Source organism: Rutilus rutilus (genome assembly GCF_951802725.1).
Source record: "Rutilus rutilus genome assembly, chromosome: 13".
Classification (NCBI taxonomy): Eukaryota; Metazoa; Chordata; class Actinopteri; order Cypriniformes; family Leuciscidae; genus Rutilus; species Rutilus rutilus.
The window spans coordinates 19,110,048-19,127,929 of record NC_140218.1 but is presented as its reverse complement, the minus strand read 5'-3'; the positions used below and the strand labels follow the sequence as shown (position 1 = coordinate 19,127,929).

General features: G+C 37.7%; 1 protein-coding gene across 2 annotated transcripts in view; it reads right to left on the bottom strand.

Annotated features, from left to right (window-relative positions):
- Window positions 1-1,146: 1,146 nt before the first annotated feature.
- The window catches only part of adcy6b (adenylate cyclase 6b), a 36,120-nt gene continuing 19,384 nt past the window's right edge, over window positions 1,147-17,882 (bottom strand). For both annotated transcript variants that reach the window (XM_084429270.1, XM_084429271.1), the window contains exons 4-23: window positions 16,400-16,549; window positions 15,922-16,043; window positions 14,933-15,044; window positions 13,856-13,983; window positions 13,604-13,762; window positions 13,328-13,469; window positions 12,000-12,128; window positions 10,727-10,755; window positions 10,295-10,442; window positions 10,079-10,176; window positions 9,884-9,971; window positions 9,634-9,750; window positions 8,694-8,849; window positions 8,383-8,558; window positions 8,121-8,147; window positions 4,489-4,621; window positions 4,117-4,380; window positions 3,642-3,846; window positions 3,372-3,496; window positions 1,147-2,797 (exon numbers count right to left, since the gene is read on the bottom strand). In XM_084429270.1, the coding sequence (XP_084285396.1) occupies window positions 2,669-2,797; window positions 3,372-3,496; window positions 3,642-3,846; window positions 4,117-4,380; window positions 4,489-4,621; window positions 8,121-8,147; window positions 8,383-8,558; window positions 8,694-8,849; window positions 9,634-9,750; window positions 9,884-9,971; window positions 10,079-10,176; window positions 10,295-10,442; window positions 10,727-10,755; window positions 12,000-12,128; window positions 13,328-13,469; window positions 13,604-13,762; window positions 13,856-13,983; window positions 14,933-15,044; window positions 15,922-16,043; window positions 16,400-16,549 (2,637 nt within the window). In that variant the 3' untranslated portion in view covers window positions 1,147-2,668. The remainder of the gene's footprint in view (window positions 2,798-3,371; window positions 3,497-3,641; window positions 3,847-4,116; window positions 4,381-4,488; window positions 4,622-8,120; window positions 8,148-8,382; window positions 8,559-8,693; window positions 8,850-9,633; window positions 9,751-9,883; window positions 9,972-10,078; window positions 10,177-10,294; window positions 10,443-10,726; window positions 10,756-11,999; window positions 12,129-13,327; window positions 13,470-13,603; window positions 13,763-13,855; window positions 13,984-14,932; window positions 15,045-15,921; window positions 16,044-16,399; window positions 16,550-17,882) is intronic.

The following is a 17,882-nucleotide window of genomic DNA, read 5'->3' as shown; positions in this document are numbered from 1 at the left end:
TGTATTAAATCACATTTTTAATTAACTTAACATTTTATGCAATTTGGTAACTTACCTTTTTAAGTTAAAGTTAAACCAATAAAATGTTTTTACAGTGTGGGGAGTCATCAGTGAACCAAAATGAGTCAGTGAACGAGAATGATTCACTTAAGAGATTCGTTCAAAAATAGCGATTCGTTCAAAAATAGCGATTCGTTCACCAGATCACTTGACGGAACACTAGATTTTACCATAATGCTAATTTAGATGTTTGTTTGTTTGTTTTCTTCGGTTAAACATGTAGACATTTCAGTGTTGCTTTGCACTTTTACATGTCTAAAATTAGATGACGTCGAATTACTTAATTAAGGCTCAGGAAAGGATGTGGTAAGTTAACACTATACCTCAACATAAATAAATTATTAACTAAGATGCAATTAAATTCAATGCCTCTTGAGTCGCATACGTGTAACCGAATACAATATTTATTCAGACATTTGAGAAAGGCACAGGCCAAAAGGAAATGGGGTCGGTACTTCGAGAGAATCGTGATTACAAACTATCGACTGACATGAGACTGCCACTGCAACTTGAAGAAAAGACACCAAGCTGAGCACGGACAAAGAGAAGAGTCCATTAACACAACAATCACTAGAGCCACTCACACACAACAATGGCGTGTCTGTCTATCTGTTAGCTTCGTTTTGAGGTATTAAATTCGCTAGCGGCACATTTCCAAATAGTGTACACTATTATAGACCTATAATTATTTATCTAACATCAAATTACCATGTGTAAAAACATCACTTAAATCTTGTGAAATTATATCCATTGTTGTAACAATATTTAAGTCCTTTTAATTATCAAACACTTAATACTTAGTCTAGATTTTGCATGTAACACTTATCAAGATTTTATGATAAATATTTAGGTCAGACCGCTGGTTGACAGTCACCTTTTCTTCTGAAGGTTAAGCGTTCACTTACCACTTGTTAAATGGAATATTTCAGGTTCTATTTTACACCATATTTGTGGAAAGTGCCTAATATTTCTCCTTTTTGTCTAGCTTATGACTGTGGCTTTTATGCCAACTCTGCCTCTGGTGGACTTGACCTTCATTGAAATAAAAATGAGAAGTTATAAATGACAAATTGCACAAACTAGTGTGGGGTGGATAAGGTATTGATACATTATTCTTTAATAAAACACCTAATATATAGATTTGCCACCTTTTCAATGAAAAAGATCCTGAAAGGTCAATGTACCCCAAACATATTTTAACTAAAAACCATATGTGCTTCTAAGTCCATGACAAGGTGAGAATGTTAAACAGACATGTACATTCATATTGGAAATGCATGTTAAGGATGGGGAAGGATGTTTCTTGCAACACAATTATAAAGTCAAATATGCATCTATACAGTGGGAATGGTACAAAAATACTTTGCAGCAGTGCTAATTATGCATTTGACCAGTAATTGCATAAATGTAAAGAATGTTGACAAATGTGCAAGCATGACTAAGAGCGCTCATGACGAAATGCTGAAATGGATGTATGCTGCTGAACACTGTCAAACTAAAAACTTTGCAGTCCAGACACTTTTGTCAGCAACCACTTAACTCAGCGGGCCTCTGTCAGCACATTTACTCATATTTACAAGGGTCTTAAGACGACTGTATCGTTGCTGACCATACTGTGCTGGAATTATATGAGGTCTTGGTCATATTTGGGTTCTTTTTTTTTTTTTCATTAATTTCTACAGGAATGAATTGAGATCTGAAATTTGTATTACACATTTATGAATGTCAATGAGAGGGAAATGACATTTGTTAACAAATGAACTCAGAAATGTGAAACATATAATCTGATTAGCACTTAAACTGGCAACAATCAATTTTAAATTCACTTTATAAACCTCACAGTGAGCTATTATGCCCTTTAAAGATGACACACACGCACATTCACACACCTTCCACACACAAACAAAAAAAGTAAATGAACATGACTAAGCAAATTTGTCCAACACCATTCTTGTCCTTCATTTAAGTTGCCTCATTTATACACAAATACTAAAAGGGAAAAACAGGTTGATCACTTAATTAATCATACAAACAAACTGTAAATACAAGTCACTGTAATTAGGATTCCTGTTCCTAAGGCCTTCAAAGAAGACAGACATTTTTTTGCTTTAGTGTTTATAATAGAGTATGGCCGGTAGTGACAAGAGGCCAAAAAAGGAAATCCAGACAACTGAATAACACTTGTTCAGACATTTCAAACAGTTTCCAGACGTGTTTAGTGTTCCTATTTCAAATGCTTTGTTCTTTGGTCAGTTTCTTCTTGCTTCTTGATGCTTGCATATATAATCATTTTTTATTTACATGTTTTAAAACCTGTCAACATAAATAAAGAATTCAAATTTTGGTATGGAAGAAGTCTTTCCCACAAAATAAAAATGAAAACCAAGCTTTCTTCAAAGTCATCTCCATCTAAGGCAAAAGTTCTTCATTAAATCTTTCAGGTAGAGCGTACCTCATTATTCCCAATAGGTGCATATATAAATACCACACATGCCCACTAATGCTCGTGAGCGAGAGAGCTTATGAGTGGTTATATTTGGATCTGCTCATATCCCATTCAGAGCATTTTGTTGTCCTTCCTGCATTTCAGTGCATTGAGAGGTCAGTGTTAACTGCAGGCAGGACCACTGCTGAGGAAGTAAGTGGTCATGTCTCCTTTCCCCTTCACTTTCACCAGTCCACGACACTCCAGCTGATAGCCCTTACTTTCTAGTACATGGTACAAGTCAGTGGTCACCTGTAGGAATAAGGAACATTTAATTATACAGTGAATGCGATTCTAATTAGCCAAAAATGAATGGTGAAGTGCATAATTTCTGCAGCACCAAAGGGAATTGCAAAAATAATACTAGTTTTCAAAAAAACAATCCAACTGTCTGCCATTGGTCAGATAAACAGATAGCCCCGCCCCAAACTCAGGCCAATGTTACTATGCCAGGCTGGTTGGGATGCCAAACAAAAAGAGTAACGTTTTGAAACCACCACAGAGCCACAGTGTTTACACTTTTCAGAGAAATCAACCAACAAAGCCTTGCTTACTTATAGTTAATTCTACACATTTAACTGGTATAGTTATTTAATTAGAAGTTACTAAGTAGCTAAAAACTACAAAATCACACAAAACTCCTGCAATGCTGAACTGCAACTGCAGCAACATGAAGATAGAGGGCAGCACCATCTTTATGAATGCAATCTTGAACATAGCCATGATCCATTCTGACTTTAAATGATGTAAATGAATGGGGGATTCTCAATAATGTTTTGCCAAAAATAGTCTTGTATAAGTAAAGAGTTTATTATGTTGTGATTACCTGGATATGATCGGGAACACCTGTGCTGTCCATTCGACTGGCCACATTCACGGTGTTGCCCCATATGTCATACTGAGGCTTTCTGGCTCCAATCACACCAGCAACCACTGGCCCCATGTTCAAACCTGTGCAGAAAATACATTTGTCATTGTCTGCTCTTATTTAGTAGCTCTGAGCCTCTGAGAGCCTGCAAGACAATTTCTCAATATTGTATATGGTGTCTTCAGAACATGAATATTTTTCAGGTGTCCACGATAAAGAATTACTTGCCTATCTTCATCTGAAAGTTGTTGAATGAGTGTTCGTTGATGTACTTCATCTGTTCTCGTAGCCTCATGGCATAGTCAGCCAGAGCTAGAATGTGTGAGCGGCCCTCTTTGTCGTACGTGGAGTCGTTCAATCCAGATGCTGCCATGTAAGTACTACCGATAGTTTTGATCTTCTCCAATTGCTTATATTTCTCTTCAGAAATGATCTATTAACAGTAAAGAACATACAGAGTAAGATTTTTACATAAAGGTAGCAACACAGAAACATGTGGCAGCCTTGTTTGTCTTGGTAACATAATTATAATTCTATTTAGTCATAGAATAAATGAATCATGCATGACAAATACTTAGCTTTTGTGTGGCACATTTGCCTCCACACCATTAGGTGTCAGAATAAAGTCCAAGAGTACTGTAAAATCAAAGAGTTTTCTGAAATCATAAAACGGTACTTCGGTTGTCCGTTTCAACCATTTTACCTCATCAAAGTCAGCGATGATCTCATTGAGCAGTCTTAGGCATTCCACACCCTCATTGTTGGCCTCCAGTTCAGTGTAGAACTCCGAGAAGTTGCTGATAGAAGCAAACATAACGGCCACACATTCACATGACTGATAGTAAAGCTCATCGTTTCGACGTTCTCGCGCGAGGAAGTGGGCAGCCACATCTTTGGGCAGGATGTTGTGAAGGAGACGGCGGTTGTAGGCCTGCAGCTCCTCCATCTCCTCTTTCTCTTCAGTGGCCTGGTGAAGAATAACAGCAGATAAGTCACCGATCATGCTGGGATCCAACTACTGGAAATGTATTTTGCGCTAAGTGATCAATTCAGAGACAGACTACAAGGGACACACCTGTAGCTTCCACAGGAAATCAAGGCGTGCGGTGGACTCGACCTGCTGTGCGTGCAGATAGAGAGCCAGCACAAACACAGTGAGGACGACTGGAATCGACACCCTCAGAGACACTTTAGTCATCGTTTCCTGGCTATGTGGGAAAAGAACAACACAAATAGATTAGACTTTGCCAGAGACTGAGCAAAGAACATGACAAGAGTATTAGGTCATGTTTATTTAATTAAAGATTACTGTTCATACTGTTGTAATCTATACTGTACATCTCATAATTCACATATTCAAGTCTTTACAATTATGCTTTAATGCGCCTTAAGGCCGGTTCACACCAAAACAATAACCATAAAGATATAGTTATAAAATTATTCTAAATACAAAAAGAATAGCAGAGTTCACACCACAACTATAACGCTAACGGCACAGATAAACGATATCGTTGGAATCACTTTCAGAATGTTTTTTTTCCAGTTGATGAATGATGAAAACTTTGACAGCCAATCAGAATCCACGCTGCTTTAAAGAGCTTAAGCATTTAAAGTGGCAGATGATAAAACTGCAGCGCGCGCGAGAAGCACCTGGCTGCAGCCTGCAGATTTGGGCGGGGCTGCACGTGCAGCCCCGCCCACAATGCTTCTCATTGGTTAGTGGCAAGTGATGACGTCGATCGAGGCGGGGCTGCACGTCTCTTCCCGCCAACATCTCTTCTCATTGGTTAGTGGCGTAAAGTCATGACGTGATTCTAACATGTTTTCATTTCCGATGTTCATCGCTGCATGGTGAGTACATTACAGGCAAGCTACTATTTTATTTTACAATTTTTAATTCTGAAGTGGCGTTTAGTGTGATGTTAATTGGTGTAAAAATGAGATCGTGTAGTGCTAACTTTACTCATCATATCACTCAAATAACTAGGACAGCGTAGGTCTGTGTGTGTGTATGTGTGCGTAATGTGTGTGTGTGTGTGTGTGTGTGTGTGTGTGTGTGTGGTGTGTGTGCGCGCGCGCGTTTGCGTGGTGTCTGTGGTTTTGGTGGGATTAGGATATAGTGTTAAACCATAGGTTAATACAGTGGCAAAACTAAACCAGGAGAAGAAATATAGGATTTAAGAGTTAATAGTAATATACAAAGATATATTGTAGGATATTTTTTTTCTATGAATACATTGATTAAATCACTTAAATGTATTTTGATATTATTGTTATTAATATATATAAATATATATATAAATATAAGGCTATGAAAACCTTCAAGCTTTAAAACTATTTCAAACTTTATGATAGGCTTTCTCAAGCCAAATTAAAGTTTGTGTTGACAAACTTTTTTAACTAGTTTGTTGTTCATAAACCAAGTAAGTCTCTTAGGTATTTTACAGACAAAGCCAATAACACTCAAGCATATCTTGTCTAAAATTTTCCTATAATATGTTTAAAATATATAACAAATAAATTTCTTGTATGACTCTGTACTATGTTAATGCCTCTCTTTAAAATGATTCCATATTGTTTGTTCTGTATTTTATCTAAATTAGGTGTTGTGAAGTGGAGTGCATTTTCCAGAAAATATAGGCAAGAGTTCCGGGTGCCCTACTCGCTGACCCTGTGCTTGCACTGCACTGAAGTATACAAGCACTGCCCACCTGGGTCTGTGGGTGATGGCCTGCGGGGACTTTATTCTGAGAAGGAGGCTGAGGGCTATTGCTCGGTTGACTGTTTTTTTTTTTCAGGCTGAGTAGATTGTGTGTGAGTGTGTGTGAGTGTACGTACGTGTGTGAGTGTGTGTGAGTGTACGTACGTGTGTGAGTGTGCGTACGTGTGTGAGTGTGCGTACGTGTGTGAGTGTGCGTACGTGTGTGAGTGTACGTACGTGTGTGAGTGTACGTACGTGTGTGAGTGTACGTATGTGTGTGAGTGTACGTGTGTGAGCGTGCGTACGTGTACGTACGTGTGTGAGTGTGCGTATGTGTGTGTGAGTGTGCGTACGTGTGTGAGTGTGCGTACGTGTGTGAGTGTGCGTACGTGTGTGAGTGTACGTATGTGTGTGTGAGTGTGCGTGAGTGTGTGTGTGTACGTACGTGTGTGAGTGTGTGTGAGTGCGTACGTGTGAGTGTACGTACGTGTGTGAGTGTACGTACGTGTGTGTGTGTGTGTACGTATGTGTGTGAGTGTACGTACGTGTGTGTGTACGTACGTGTGTGTGTACGTACGTGTGTGTGAGTGTACGTACATGTGTGAGTGTACGTACGTGTGTGTGTGTACGTGTGTGTGTGTGTACGTGCGCATGTGTGTGTACGCACATACGTGTGTGCGTACGCGTGTGTGTGTACGTACGCGTCTGTGTGTATGTACGTACGTACGCGTGTGTGTGTGTGTACGTACACGTCTGTCTGTGTATACGTATGCGCGTGTGTAGGTACACGCGTGCGTGTGTGTGTGTAGGTACATGCGTGCATGTGTGTACGTACGTACAAGTGTGTGTGTGTGTGTGTGTGTGTGTGTGTGTGTGTGTGTACGTACGCGTGTGTGTGTACGGTTGATGTATGTGATTATCTGTATGTGTGCATATCTCTTTTACACAATTATTTTTGTTTTGAAATAAAAGTTATCACTGGTTTGAGTTTGGTTTTTTTGAGTTGGCATGCATAATATGGGATACAGACAGAGATTGACAATGTACTATATTTAGTTAGTTTAACTTAAAACTACTTTATTGGCATAAATGTTTTATAATAACCTAATGCACAAAAATAAACAAGAACTATTACAGAGGAATGATTAAAATAAATAAAAAAATATAAGGTGCCATTAATGTTTACAGTAATTTTGTAATGTACACAGTGAAGTGCAACAGATTGTAAAAAAAAAACTCTGTAATTCCTTATGTTTACCTTAGATCAGACATAGTTAAAACTGTGGATATATGCTCAACTACTTTTTGCTGCTTTCATTATTACTTTAGAATTGTTTTAATACTTTATCATTTTATTAAAGTATTATGTCAAATTTGCGCAAGCGTTTTTAAGACGCGTGATGTCACCACTTAACGCAAATACAACGCCTGCGCTGTCAGCGCGATATGGCATGAGTTTTCAACCGCATTTCCTGTTTACCGTGGCGTCGACGTCATTACTGTGCCACTAACCAATGAGAACCAGGTGCGGCCCCGCCTCGATCGACGTCATCACTTTGCCCCTAACCAATGAGAAGCGTTATGGGCGGGGCTGGCCAGGTGCAGCCCCGCCCCGATCTGCAGGCTGCAGCCAGGTGTACTTGGCGCACGCCAGTAATAAACAGAACATTCTTGTCCACTGATGTGGACACAATATAGTTATCGTTAAATGTAAAGTAATAGTTATCGGTGTGAATAGTTATCACTAAATTTAGGGTATACATTTACATTTTAGCAGTTCTTGCTTTCTCTGGGAATCAAACCCATAATGTTGGCACTGCTAGCACCATGCTCTACTGTTTGAGCTTCAGGAAAGCCCAATTTAATAGCTTTAAAACATACTGACTGAATTGAGACAAATACACACTACATGCAAACATTGGAATCTAATAACTCGTATTCTAAAGCTCCTTCTGTCTTTGAACTCTCTTATAATCTTGGAAAAATAAAGCATGACATTAACTCACCAATAATTTGTTTCATTGAAAGAATACCTGCGTAAGACAGACAAATTCCATTAGTGACCAACATGACCCACTCAACATATACCCCTACTAATGATAAATGAGCATAAACACCCAAAATAATGCTACTATATGGGTAATTCGCATTAAGTGCATGTGTGTGTGTGTGAGTGATGTTAGTATTGAGTTAATGTTACTGACTTACATGCCGACACATCTACTCTATATGTTAGTAGAGAATATCAGTGGTGGGAACAGCACTCACAGTGCATTGGCGGTGACCAGCAGGTCGGCGTTGTCCAGGAGACTGGCTAGGGGCCACTCCACTAGCAGCAGAAAGCAGACCTGGATGAAGAGCATGAGGACCAGCTTGCCTATACTGCTGATGTGCAGGTACACAGAGCAGCACAGCAGAGTCAGCAGCACACTGTATGTGAAATACTGGGAGCACAGGAACACAACCAGTCAAGACCATCATTCTGTTACCATGACAACAAGGGCAAATCAAGTTGTAGAAATTGTGAGCGAGAGAGTATCTGAACACAGTAGGGAGACGTCATATATGTACACACTGACCTCGGGTAAAGGACATGCTGAAGGCTGTTCGGGACACAGGAAGAAAGGGTCCCCTGCTGGCCCAGTCAGATTATACAGCAAACACAGCGTGACTGAATCAGAAATATTCAGCTGTCCAGCCATACATTCCAGCAGATCCTCCAGGTCACAGGTAAACTGAAAAGATATGAAAAATTTGAAGTACAAAGCATAACTGAAAAGCTAAAAAAAAAATAATTAAACTTTAAGTTTTTTCCAGTCGGTAATCAGGCTGCAATGTGTGTTAATTCAGCATATAATTCATTTTAACAATATTTAATAATCCTAAATATTTAATATATAATTAATAAATAATCCATAAATATTTGTCCAGGTTATGACTGGAAAAATGCTGTCATCTCCTACTGAGAACTGAAGTAATTGAAATAAATGTACTACAACTATCTCTACTACTACAACCTCTACTACTTCTACAACTAATTCTATTACTACTACCTCTACTACTTATACTACTGCTGCTGCTGCTACTACTACTACAACAACTATCTCTACTACTACTAGTAGTACCTCTACTACTACTACTTCTACTTCTACTACTACCTCTACTACTTCTAGTGCTACTACTACTACCTCAACTACTTCTACTACTAGTACCTCTACTACTACCTCCACTACTTATACTACTACTACTCCTTTTACTTCTATTACTACCCCTACTACTTTTACTAATTCTTCTACTACTACTACTACTACTAATAATAATAATAATAATAATAATAATTGCATAACTAAATATTCAAAAATTAATCAAAGTTAAATTAAATTCATTCCAGAGTTTAAAAATCTTATTGAATGAATGCTGGTATTATGTTATTGGTATTATGAGTGTTGAATTATACTGATAAACAGAAAAACCGAACAAACATTTTTTCAGACAGCAACAAACTGATGAGAATCCTACCATATTAACAAAGGCAGAAATGAAGAGAAGCAGAATCGTAAAGACTCCAACGAGCGTGCTGTTGATGCGGGACTGAACGATCCTCTTTGACACTGTCTGCAAGCTAACTGGGAAAAGCTGAAATAAGACACAGTAACAAAAGAGACAAAGATGGGAAAAGGCTTTGAATAAATCAGAAAGCACCTTCCTTTTCAAAAGAGTCATTAATTGCACATTCGTTTGAATCGAAATTGCACTGACAGTGACTGACCTTAGCGCAGGAATAAATGGCACATATAAAGAGAACATGGGCGAGAATAATAAAGATGCTGATGAACATGCCCAGCATTAACGGTGTACTGCAAGACAAAATCCACAACATCATTCAAACATACAGCAAATAAAGATCTCAACATTAATTCAAATTCCTTATTATAATTAATATTAATAATTCAACACCACTCACTGTGGAAATATGATGATTTGTATAGAAGCAATGAAGCAGAAGACAAGGAGAGTACATGCCACATAACCACCAAAACGATCATCCACCTTTTTTGAATACTAAAAGCACAGAAAAGGTGTTACTGTAAGATGTAATTTTGTTCAGTACTCTGAGGTTGTAAATGTTGTTTTAGTGCTGGACAGTGTTAAATATATGTTTTACAGGCTGTCTATTGACCTTTTTCTCCAAAAAAGGTGTTTGGAATGTGAGCAGGAACTTCTTGACGTGGTCTTTCCGCAGCTGGTTGATGCTGCGAGCATCAATGGCACGACCTAAAAACTCATCGACCTCGTCCTCTGGATTTAGAGCCTCTTGGGCACAGCGGCTGGGAAAAAGAACATACAGATGACAGCGAAAAAATTACATGAAATGTAAAGCATTAAGGTACTGTATAACATCCATAAGGGGATGGCATAAAATGTAGGTTTTTTTTATTAGTGGTCGTAAAATTTGCTTTCCTGAAGTGAAACCTGGCCTAGAATATTTATTTCATGTTGGTTCTATCCTTGAGCGACTCACAGATTGTGAAAACAGCCTGTGAAATCTAACCCATAAGCCCCCGCAGAGCCAGAGAGAATGGATTTGTGTCCTAATAAAACCAGAACTCACTTATCTTTGCTGGAGGCTTCATCTATGCCCTGAAAACAGACAGGTAGATTAGTTACAGTGGGCAGTAAAAACACAGTGGAAGTAGAAAAACACATTGTGAGTTTCATCTCAGACAGCTCTGAAGCCAACCCCACAGAGCCACTGCCACTTTAATTAACACTCAGAGACTTCGAATTACATTCAGAGTCAGAGACTGAGAACTTGACAGCAAAAAGGGGGAACAAATCAGGTTCTTGTTTTCCAGGAAAAATATCGAAACACTCTTAAAACGAGACCAAAATTGACTTGAGAAGCAAATCTAAGATAATATACTGTATTTTTTTAGTTTATAGTATAATCTGAATATATTAACATATGGTGCGTTTAATTTACAGTATGTGTTGTATACATTTTATTTTAAGGAATATAATTTAAAATCATTTTAATTTAAGTTATTATAATTTTTTGTTTACATGGAACCTCATCAATTCAAGATACACCTTTGTTTTTGTATTTTAGTTTATAGTAGGCTATATTTTGAATGTCATTCTACATTATATACAAACAAATAAACAATTTCATACATGATGTATAACAATTTTGCCTTAAGTAAATGTGTTTTAAGGATGTTTAGATATTTTTACTGTTTTGTTTTTTTTTCTTTAAATTATACCTCATGAACACTTACTTGATAAGCAAAACTAAGATATTGTATTTTAGTTTATGGCATATTTTTAAATATATTATAATATAAACAATCATTAGCCACCAATAAAAGAGTTTTATTTTTTTTATTTTTTTTTACATAAATCTTACTAATACAAGATACAACTTCGCTTCAAGTGACTTATTTTTATGAATGTTTAGATATATTTTTACATGAAAGACTGATTTAAAATATTCTAAAAAGCACATTTTTTTTATATATTACACTATTGGAAAACGAATTAAATTCTTTGTGTAGTAATGTAAATGTAATGTAAATTATATGAAAAAATAATTTGTCCATATTGTGCATTAGATTACATTTTTTTCCCTCACTAATTAATACGGTCTGACACAATATTTATTTGTCATGCTATTACTGTCCCTGGTTTTTTCTTTGTGACACTGATGGAAACCAGAAAAGTCATCGCCTGGAAAAGGGAAAAATCAATTCGCACATAGGCAGTGCCAAGCTCCGGAGAAAATGGCTTCAATTATGACTTGTTGCTACACTCATAAAGAAGTGCATGGGAGATCAGTCAGCGTGAGCTGTCAGAGGCGGAGTGAGAGTGGATGGAGCAGAGCTCACCATCTGTCTGAAAACTTTGGAATCTTTAGTCCTGGAGAAAGATCTGTCAGGAACCCACCGCGGCATCAGACCCTCTGAAGAGTTGGCTCTAGCACGCTGCATCTTAGCCATCAAGGCTTTTTCCTCTTTCTGCAAGGGAAATTTGGCACAAAGGCATACACACAGGAAATTAAATAGTACTACAGCAAACCCAATTTAAATAGGAATTTGATTGATCCCCAAAGGGAAATTCAGTCAGTTGTATCAGGGCATAACAAAACACAGCCCCCCCACCACCAAATATGATGCAATCGAGATCCCCTGTTCAAGAATTTGCAGGGACCAGGGGTTAGCAATTACTTTTTGCAATGAGTTTGTTTGTAAATAATAGGGTCAACTTTACAACCGCCCCATTGCGGCGCCCGAGTAACAATGGCGGAAACCCATTTTTATGTATGTAAATGCTGTTTTATGTGAATATAACGACACAAGTGAAGCACAAAACTTTGTTTACAAAAGAAATAATAGGTTAGCAATTAAATATTACATCGCAACCATGGAAATGTGCCGAATGAGAGGGGTATATAAAGCCCATTTGTAATCCGTTTTGCGATCCGGTCAGCCGATTTTCCACGAATAGAACAATATTACATGAGTTATTCCATTAGACATGGAATCTTTTTCCCAAATCTTCACTCACATCTCACCCATTTTCGCAGGGTTTGTAAACATTTCTTCCTATCGGTCACTTTTAATTACTATATTCGCATTCCTTTACTGTGGTAAAGTAAAATGCAGAAATTTAGTTTGGCTTTCTCGACATCAAATTTACCCTAAATGCCTTGCACCTGCAGAAGATCAAATTTGCACTTCAGACCTTTTACAACAAGTGTTGTTTGCTTTGGAACATCGGGAGAAGACATGAAGATTTTAGACAGTTAGAGATTGTCTCTGTCCAGCACGTGTCCCATAGCCCTCTCCGGTAAGTGCAGAGCGGTATATATGACGACGCATTTACATTTTTGGGGAAATATAAAACGTATGTTTTTTCATTTATTATTTAACTTTCTTATATTATTTAGGTTACCATGATTAACTGATATTTATTTAAATGTTTCACTGATGGAAGTGATAAAATAAACACGCACGTTTGTTACGAAACGGATGTTTGAGCCTATTTATTTTTAGATTTTAAAATGTATTTAGGTCTAGGTTTTATACTGTATATGTGATACACACATCCCAACCACTGAACCACTGCCGGCAGTCGGTCCATTACCACCGCGGTCGAAAAAAAAACGGCCACTATCACAGTCAAAATAATGTCCATGTGTCTGCATGTTACTGACCCGTTTCTGACTGCAGCCCAACACCAAAAATGTCTCAATGTTGTTTTTATTCAAGTATGCATTTCTCTCCCCTCCATAACCTGGTTCCACTTCATAGTCACCATTTAAATACTGCAGTGTGGCTTTGGTGATGTGGATCCGACTGAAAAAATTCACAATGTAAGAATTTTAGTGCGGTAACTGCTTAACACAAATCTAACACAAATCTACTTTAAATATGAAACTTATTAATACGGATCAAATGATCACATTTTTTAGGGTGGTGTTCACTTTTACCCTGCTTGGCCTCCCGCCTCCATCTGGTTGGCCAGTGTGACATCATTGGACCAGACATCAAACTGCCATTTGCGCAGACCAAGCACCCCACAGTGCACGCGGCCGCTATGTATGCCCACGCGCATGTTCACGTTCACTCCTGTGACCTCTCGCACCAATCTGCACATGTAGCGACATACATGTTTATTCATCGAAAAACGTGTTGTTGAGGAAGAGAGATCGATAGAGAAAATGATGTTAAGACAAACTTACGATATGGCCTCAATCATGTCCACTCCCATCTCCACACAGCAGTGTGCATGATCTGCCCTCGGCTCCGGAAGTCCAGACACACAGTAATAACAATCTCCCAAGATCTTGATCCGCAGACAGTGGTTTTCCTAAGAATTCAGACATAACACAGAAGATTTATGCCGTTATTATAGTAGAAATCCTCACTAATAGGATGCTATGATGTTCGCATCCTTGTGGGTGGCTCCCAGAGTTTTTAGTAGCATATCGGCTAATAAAAATAAAAAAACTATTTGCATCAGTTGATATTACATATTTAATTGTGCATTCTAATTTTCATCTATTTTTACATTTAGATTAGCTTTGCTGTCATCTAACACTCTCTTAAAGTTATTCTTTAAAATCAGTAATAATTTAATAATTCAATTTAGTAAAATCTCCAAATGAATATCCATTTTTCATACTGTACATTACATGTTGCAATGCCTAAGTATACTACTAGCATTTAAAAACCATTGATTTTAGCCTTTAGTTATTTTTAATGTACGGAGACAAAATAGTATAAATAAATATTATACGTTTTATTTAGACAAAATTGCACAAATAGTATTTCGACCATAAAATGAAAATAATTGGCCACAAAGGTAAAATTGGCACATCCATAGTTGTTAAGCTGCAAAAAAATTATTTCTCAATGAGTTTATTTAGTCTTTTTGACATTTTAACCAGTAAAAATATTATAAAATACTTAAAACAAGAACACTACATATGATACTATGACTTGTTTTAAGATAATGTATCTTTAACACAGATATATTTTGTCTTTAACCGATTTTTAACTTCTAAAGAAAATCTAAAGAAACACTGCCAGAGCAGAAAAACAAAATAAACTCATATTAAAGAAACATTCTCTGAAAGTATCATTATTTTATGGAGAGATGCTTCAGGTAAATGTATCTTATCTAAAGTATTTTTAGATCTTTTAATTGGAAAATTAGACCAAAAAAGGTCTGGGGAGTTTTATTAAGCACCAGGCAAAAAATCTAAATTGCTTGCAAGAACAGTAACACTAAAAATGAATTAATGTTATCTACTTACCCAAGCCAATTTATCAAAGCGAGCAAAAAGCTCATTAAGGGTCATCACCAGCTCCTGGGCCGTGCACTGAGACGCCAAACTGGTGAAGCCCTCAATGTCCGCAAACAGGATACTGTTGAGAGGACAGACAGAAGACAAAGATAGACAGAGAAATTGAGATCAATAATCACAGAGCGCCTTGTCTGGGTCACTGAAGTTGGTTTGATGGGCTAAGCGAGAAAAAACATCGATTCAGTTCACTTTCTGAATGGAGGTTGGCCACTCTCAATACTTCAGTCTATCCTTCAATTAGAAAAGCAGGACTTGGCTGGTGTCCTTAAAGCCCTCATAGCCATGAGAAGGATAGTCGGTCATCAACTACAATTTAAGACATGACAGAATGGACACACTGTATGGACAACGCTATCGTGCGGCAATAGATGGCACTGTTGCCTTCATAAATGGCTGATAAAATTCACAACATTTGGAAAGCAGGATTCCTACACGGCCCGTGACATTTAGCATTTTCACACATCCAAGTTTTCCTAGCACAGATGCTTCAAGCTGGCTTGGATTATGCAGGACAACATGTTCATCAAGCCCTGAATTCCACACGCTCCAGATATGTAACAGCTTTACTAAAGTGGCTTGCTGTCATTTCACGCAGCTTTATGTTAATTGATTGTGTAACTTCTGGTATATCATAACAAATTGCTGTATCCCAACTTGACCCTCAGAGAAAAAGGGGGAAAAAAAAAAAAAAAAGAAGGAAAGTCATGTCTCAAGGACTGCGAGTTCGCTAATCTGCGTTTAAGCATTCAACATAGCTTCAGCCTTTGGAAAGATAACCTTAAGCGGTATCAGTGTCTAATGTGTCTGTGTTTTATCCAGGCTTGTCACCTGCTTTAATCACGTGGGTGCTGATTGTTATAACAGTGTCGGTTCACATTCGGGAGGTGTGAGGACAGCATTGGCATCATTACCATGCACTGGTCTTGGCATTTGTGTACCTGACGTTGTCGTGTTTCTGGATGTAGATCTTGTGGAACATCATATCCTCTTTCTTGGCGTTGATGTCTGCCTTCATCTCCATGGCAACGTGCCTTGGCAACACGGAGAGAAGCAGGCGCTCCTGGATCAGGTTTGAGATGACACCAGTGAGCATGTGTATAAGTACACATATACATATAAATATATATATCGGAATTGACAACAGCAAAAAAACAAAACAAAAAAAACATACTTTTCCCCCTAAATTCCCTTTTGAAAAGTGTGTTTTTTCTTGAAAAATTTTTTTTTCTATTATTGATCAGATATAGAGACGTCTGTCTATGTGTGTGGTTGAATCTGCTGTGCTTTACTTTTCTCACTAGGATTTACTGTGCTAAGACCTAAAGCACAGCATGCTATCAGCATGCTTCATGCACATTCATGAGGTTAACAAGTGTGGCCGGGTAGGTGTGTTTGTGTACTCGAGTGCTTGCCAACCTGCTGCTGGTTCTCTCTCTGAAGGTGTATTCTGGCTTGGATGTATCCTCTGGTCTCCTTGAAGGCCTGTCTCTGAGACACCTCAGCTGGGTAGTGTGTGCAGATGCCAATGATGTTGGTGCACAGGAGAATCACTGCATTGGCACATAGCTACGCAGAGAAAGAAAGAGAATAGTAAATTATGAATTTTGGACAAAGAGGGATGTGGAAAAAACATCAGACTGTTCCTGTTTGCGATCAATGATAGAGATTTAAAGCTCACTCCTTTCAACATGGGTCTCGGTGTGTTTTAAAGGAGGGCAGAGACATGCTGATTTTGATGTCACGAAAATGGCTCATTAATATTAACCAGGTCATTCACTTATTAGAGAGCTTACAGCTTGGTTAAAATAAAGCTGCACCTTCATGGTGGTAGCCATCATGACTGACTGACTGACAGACAGAAACATTTAAAATAATAAAATAATAAAGAACACTAAATAAAAGTTTGTAATAATGTTGTAATTAATTAATTATATATGCAACCAAAAATGCATATATAGATAATAAATAATTATGTCTATGCCCCACACAACTAATTGGGGAAAAAAACAGAACATGAACACAGAACAAGTGATTATGAATCTTTTCCAGTCTAGAAGGAAAACCAAGAAGGATGGATGTCTTTCTATTTCAACCACGTCTGACTACATATCATGATTTTTTTTTTTTTTGCCTTATTGAATGGGAAAAGGGTGACTTGTCATGTACAGTCCTAAATGTTCTTACTCATCACTTATGTACTCATCACACCTGTGAAACACATGACCTCGGAGGATCCAGCTACCATTTCCTATGATCATTATCACATTGATGAACATAGAACAGAGACCACAATGCATCGGCCATGAGCTCCACAGAGGTGAGGTGGGGTATCTCTGAATGTCTTACTGTAGTACTTACTGCCTTGTACTACATCATTCATACTGAACACACAAAATTTCAGGGATTTTAGATTAAGGAAATGGGAACTTCTATGGAATGTGGAAAAAGTCTGTATCAAAAAGACATAACAATGAATCAAGTTGCTTCACAACACTAAATGCTTTGAAAATGCTTGGAAATCCATATCTCTGAGGATGTGATTAAAAGTGAAACAAAACAAAAAACTTTTTTGTCCAGAAATAAGTCAAAACATGCCCTCCCTTGTCCTTCAGCTACAATCAGTTCCCTGTGTGTTTATCGGGGGGGGGTAAATATTAATTATTGTGAGCCAAAACTGCAGCTAAAACTGCTTATTATTTTTTATTCTTATTCAATTCATTAGCAGTTAATATATATTTTACAAGCAATTAAAACAAACACAACACAGTTGCAGAGCACACAGAAATGTGGTCATAATGTCCAAGAACAGCTGAAGACCAATTAAATGTAATGGTGTAAGGAGTTAGGCCTGCTTTGTGCAGTAATCTGAAAAGCATTCAGCTTTCAGCTTTGTGTTTCA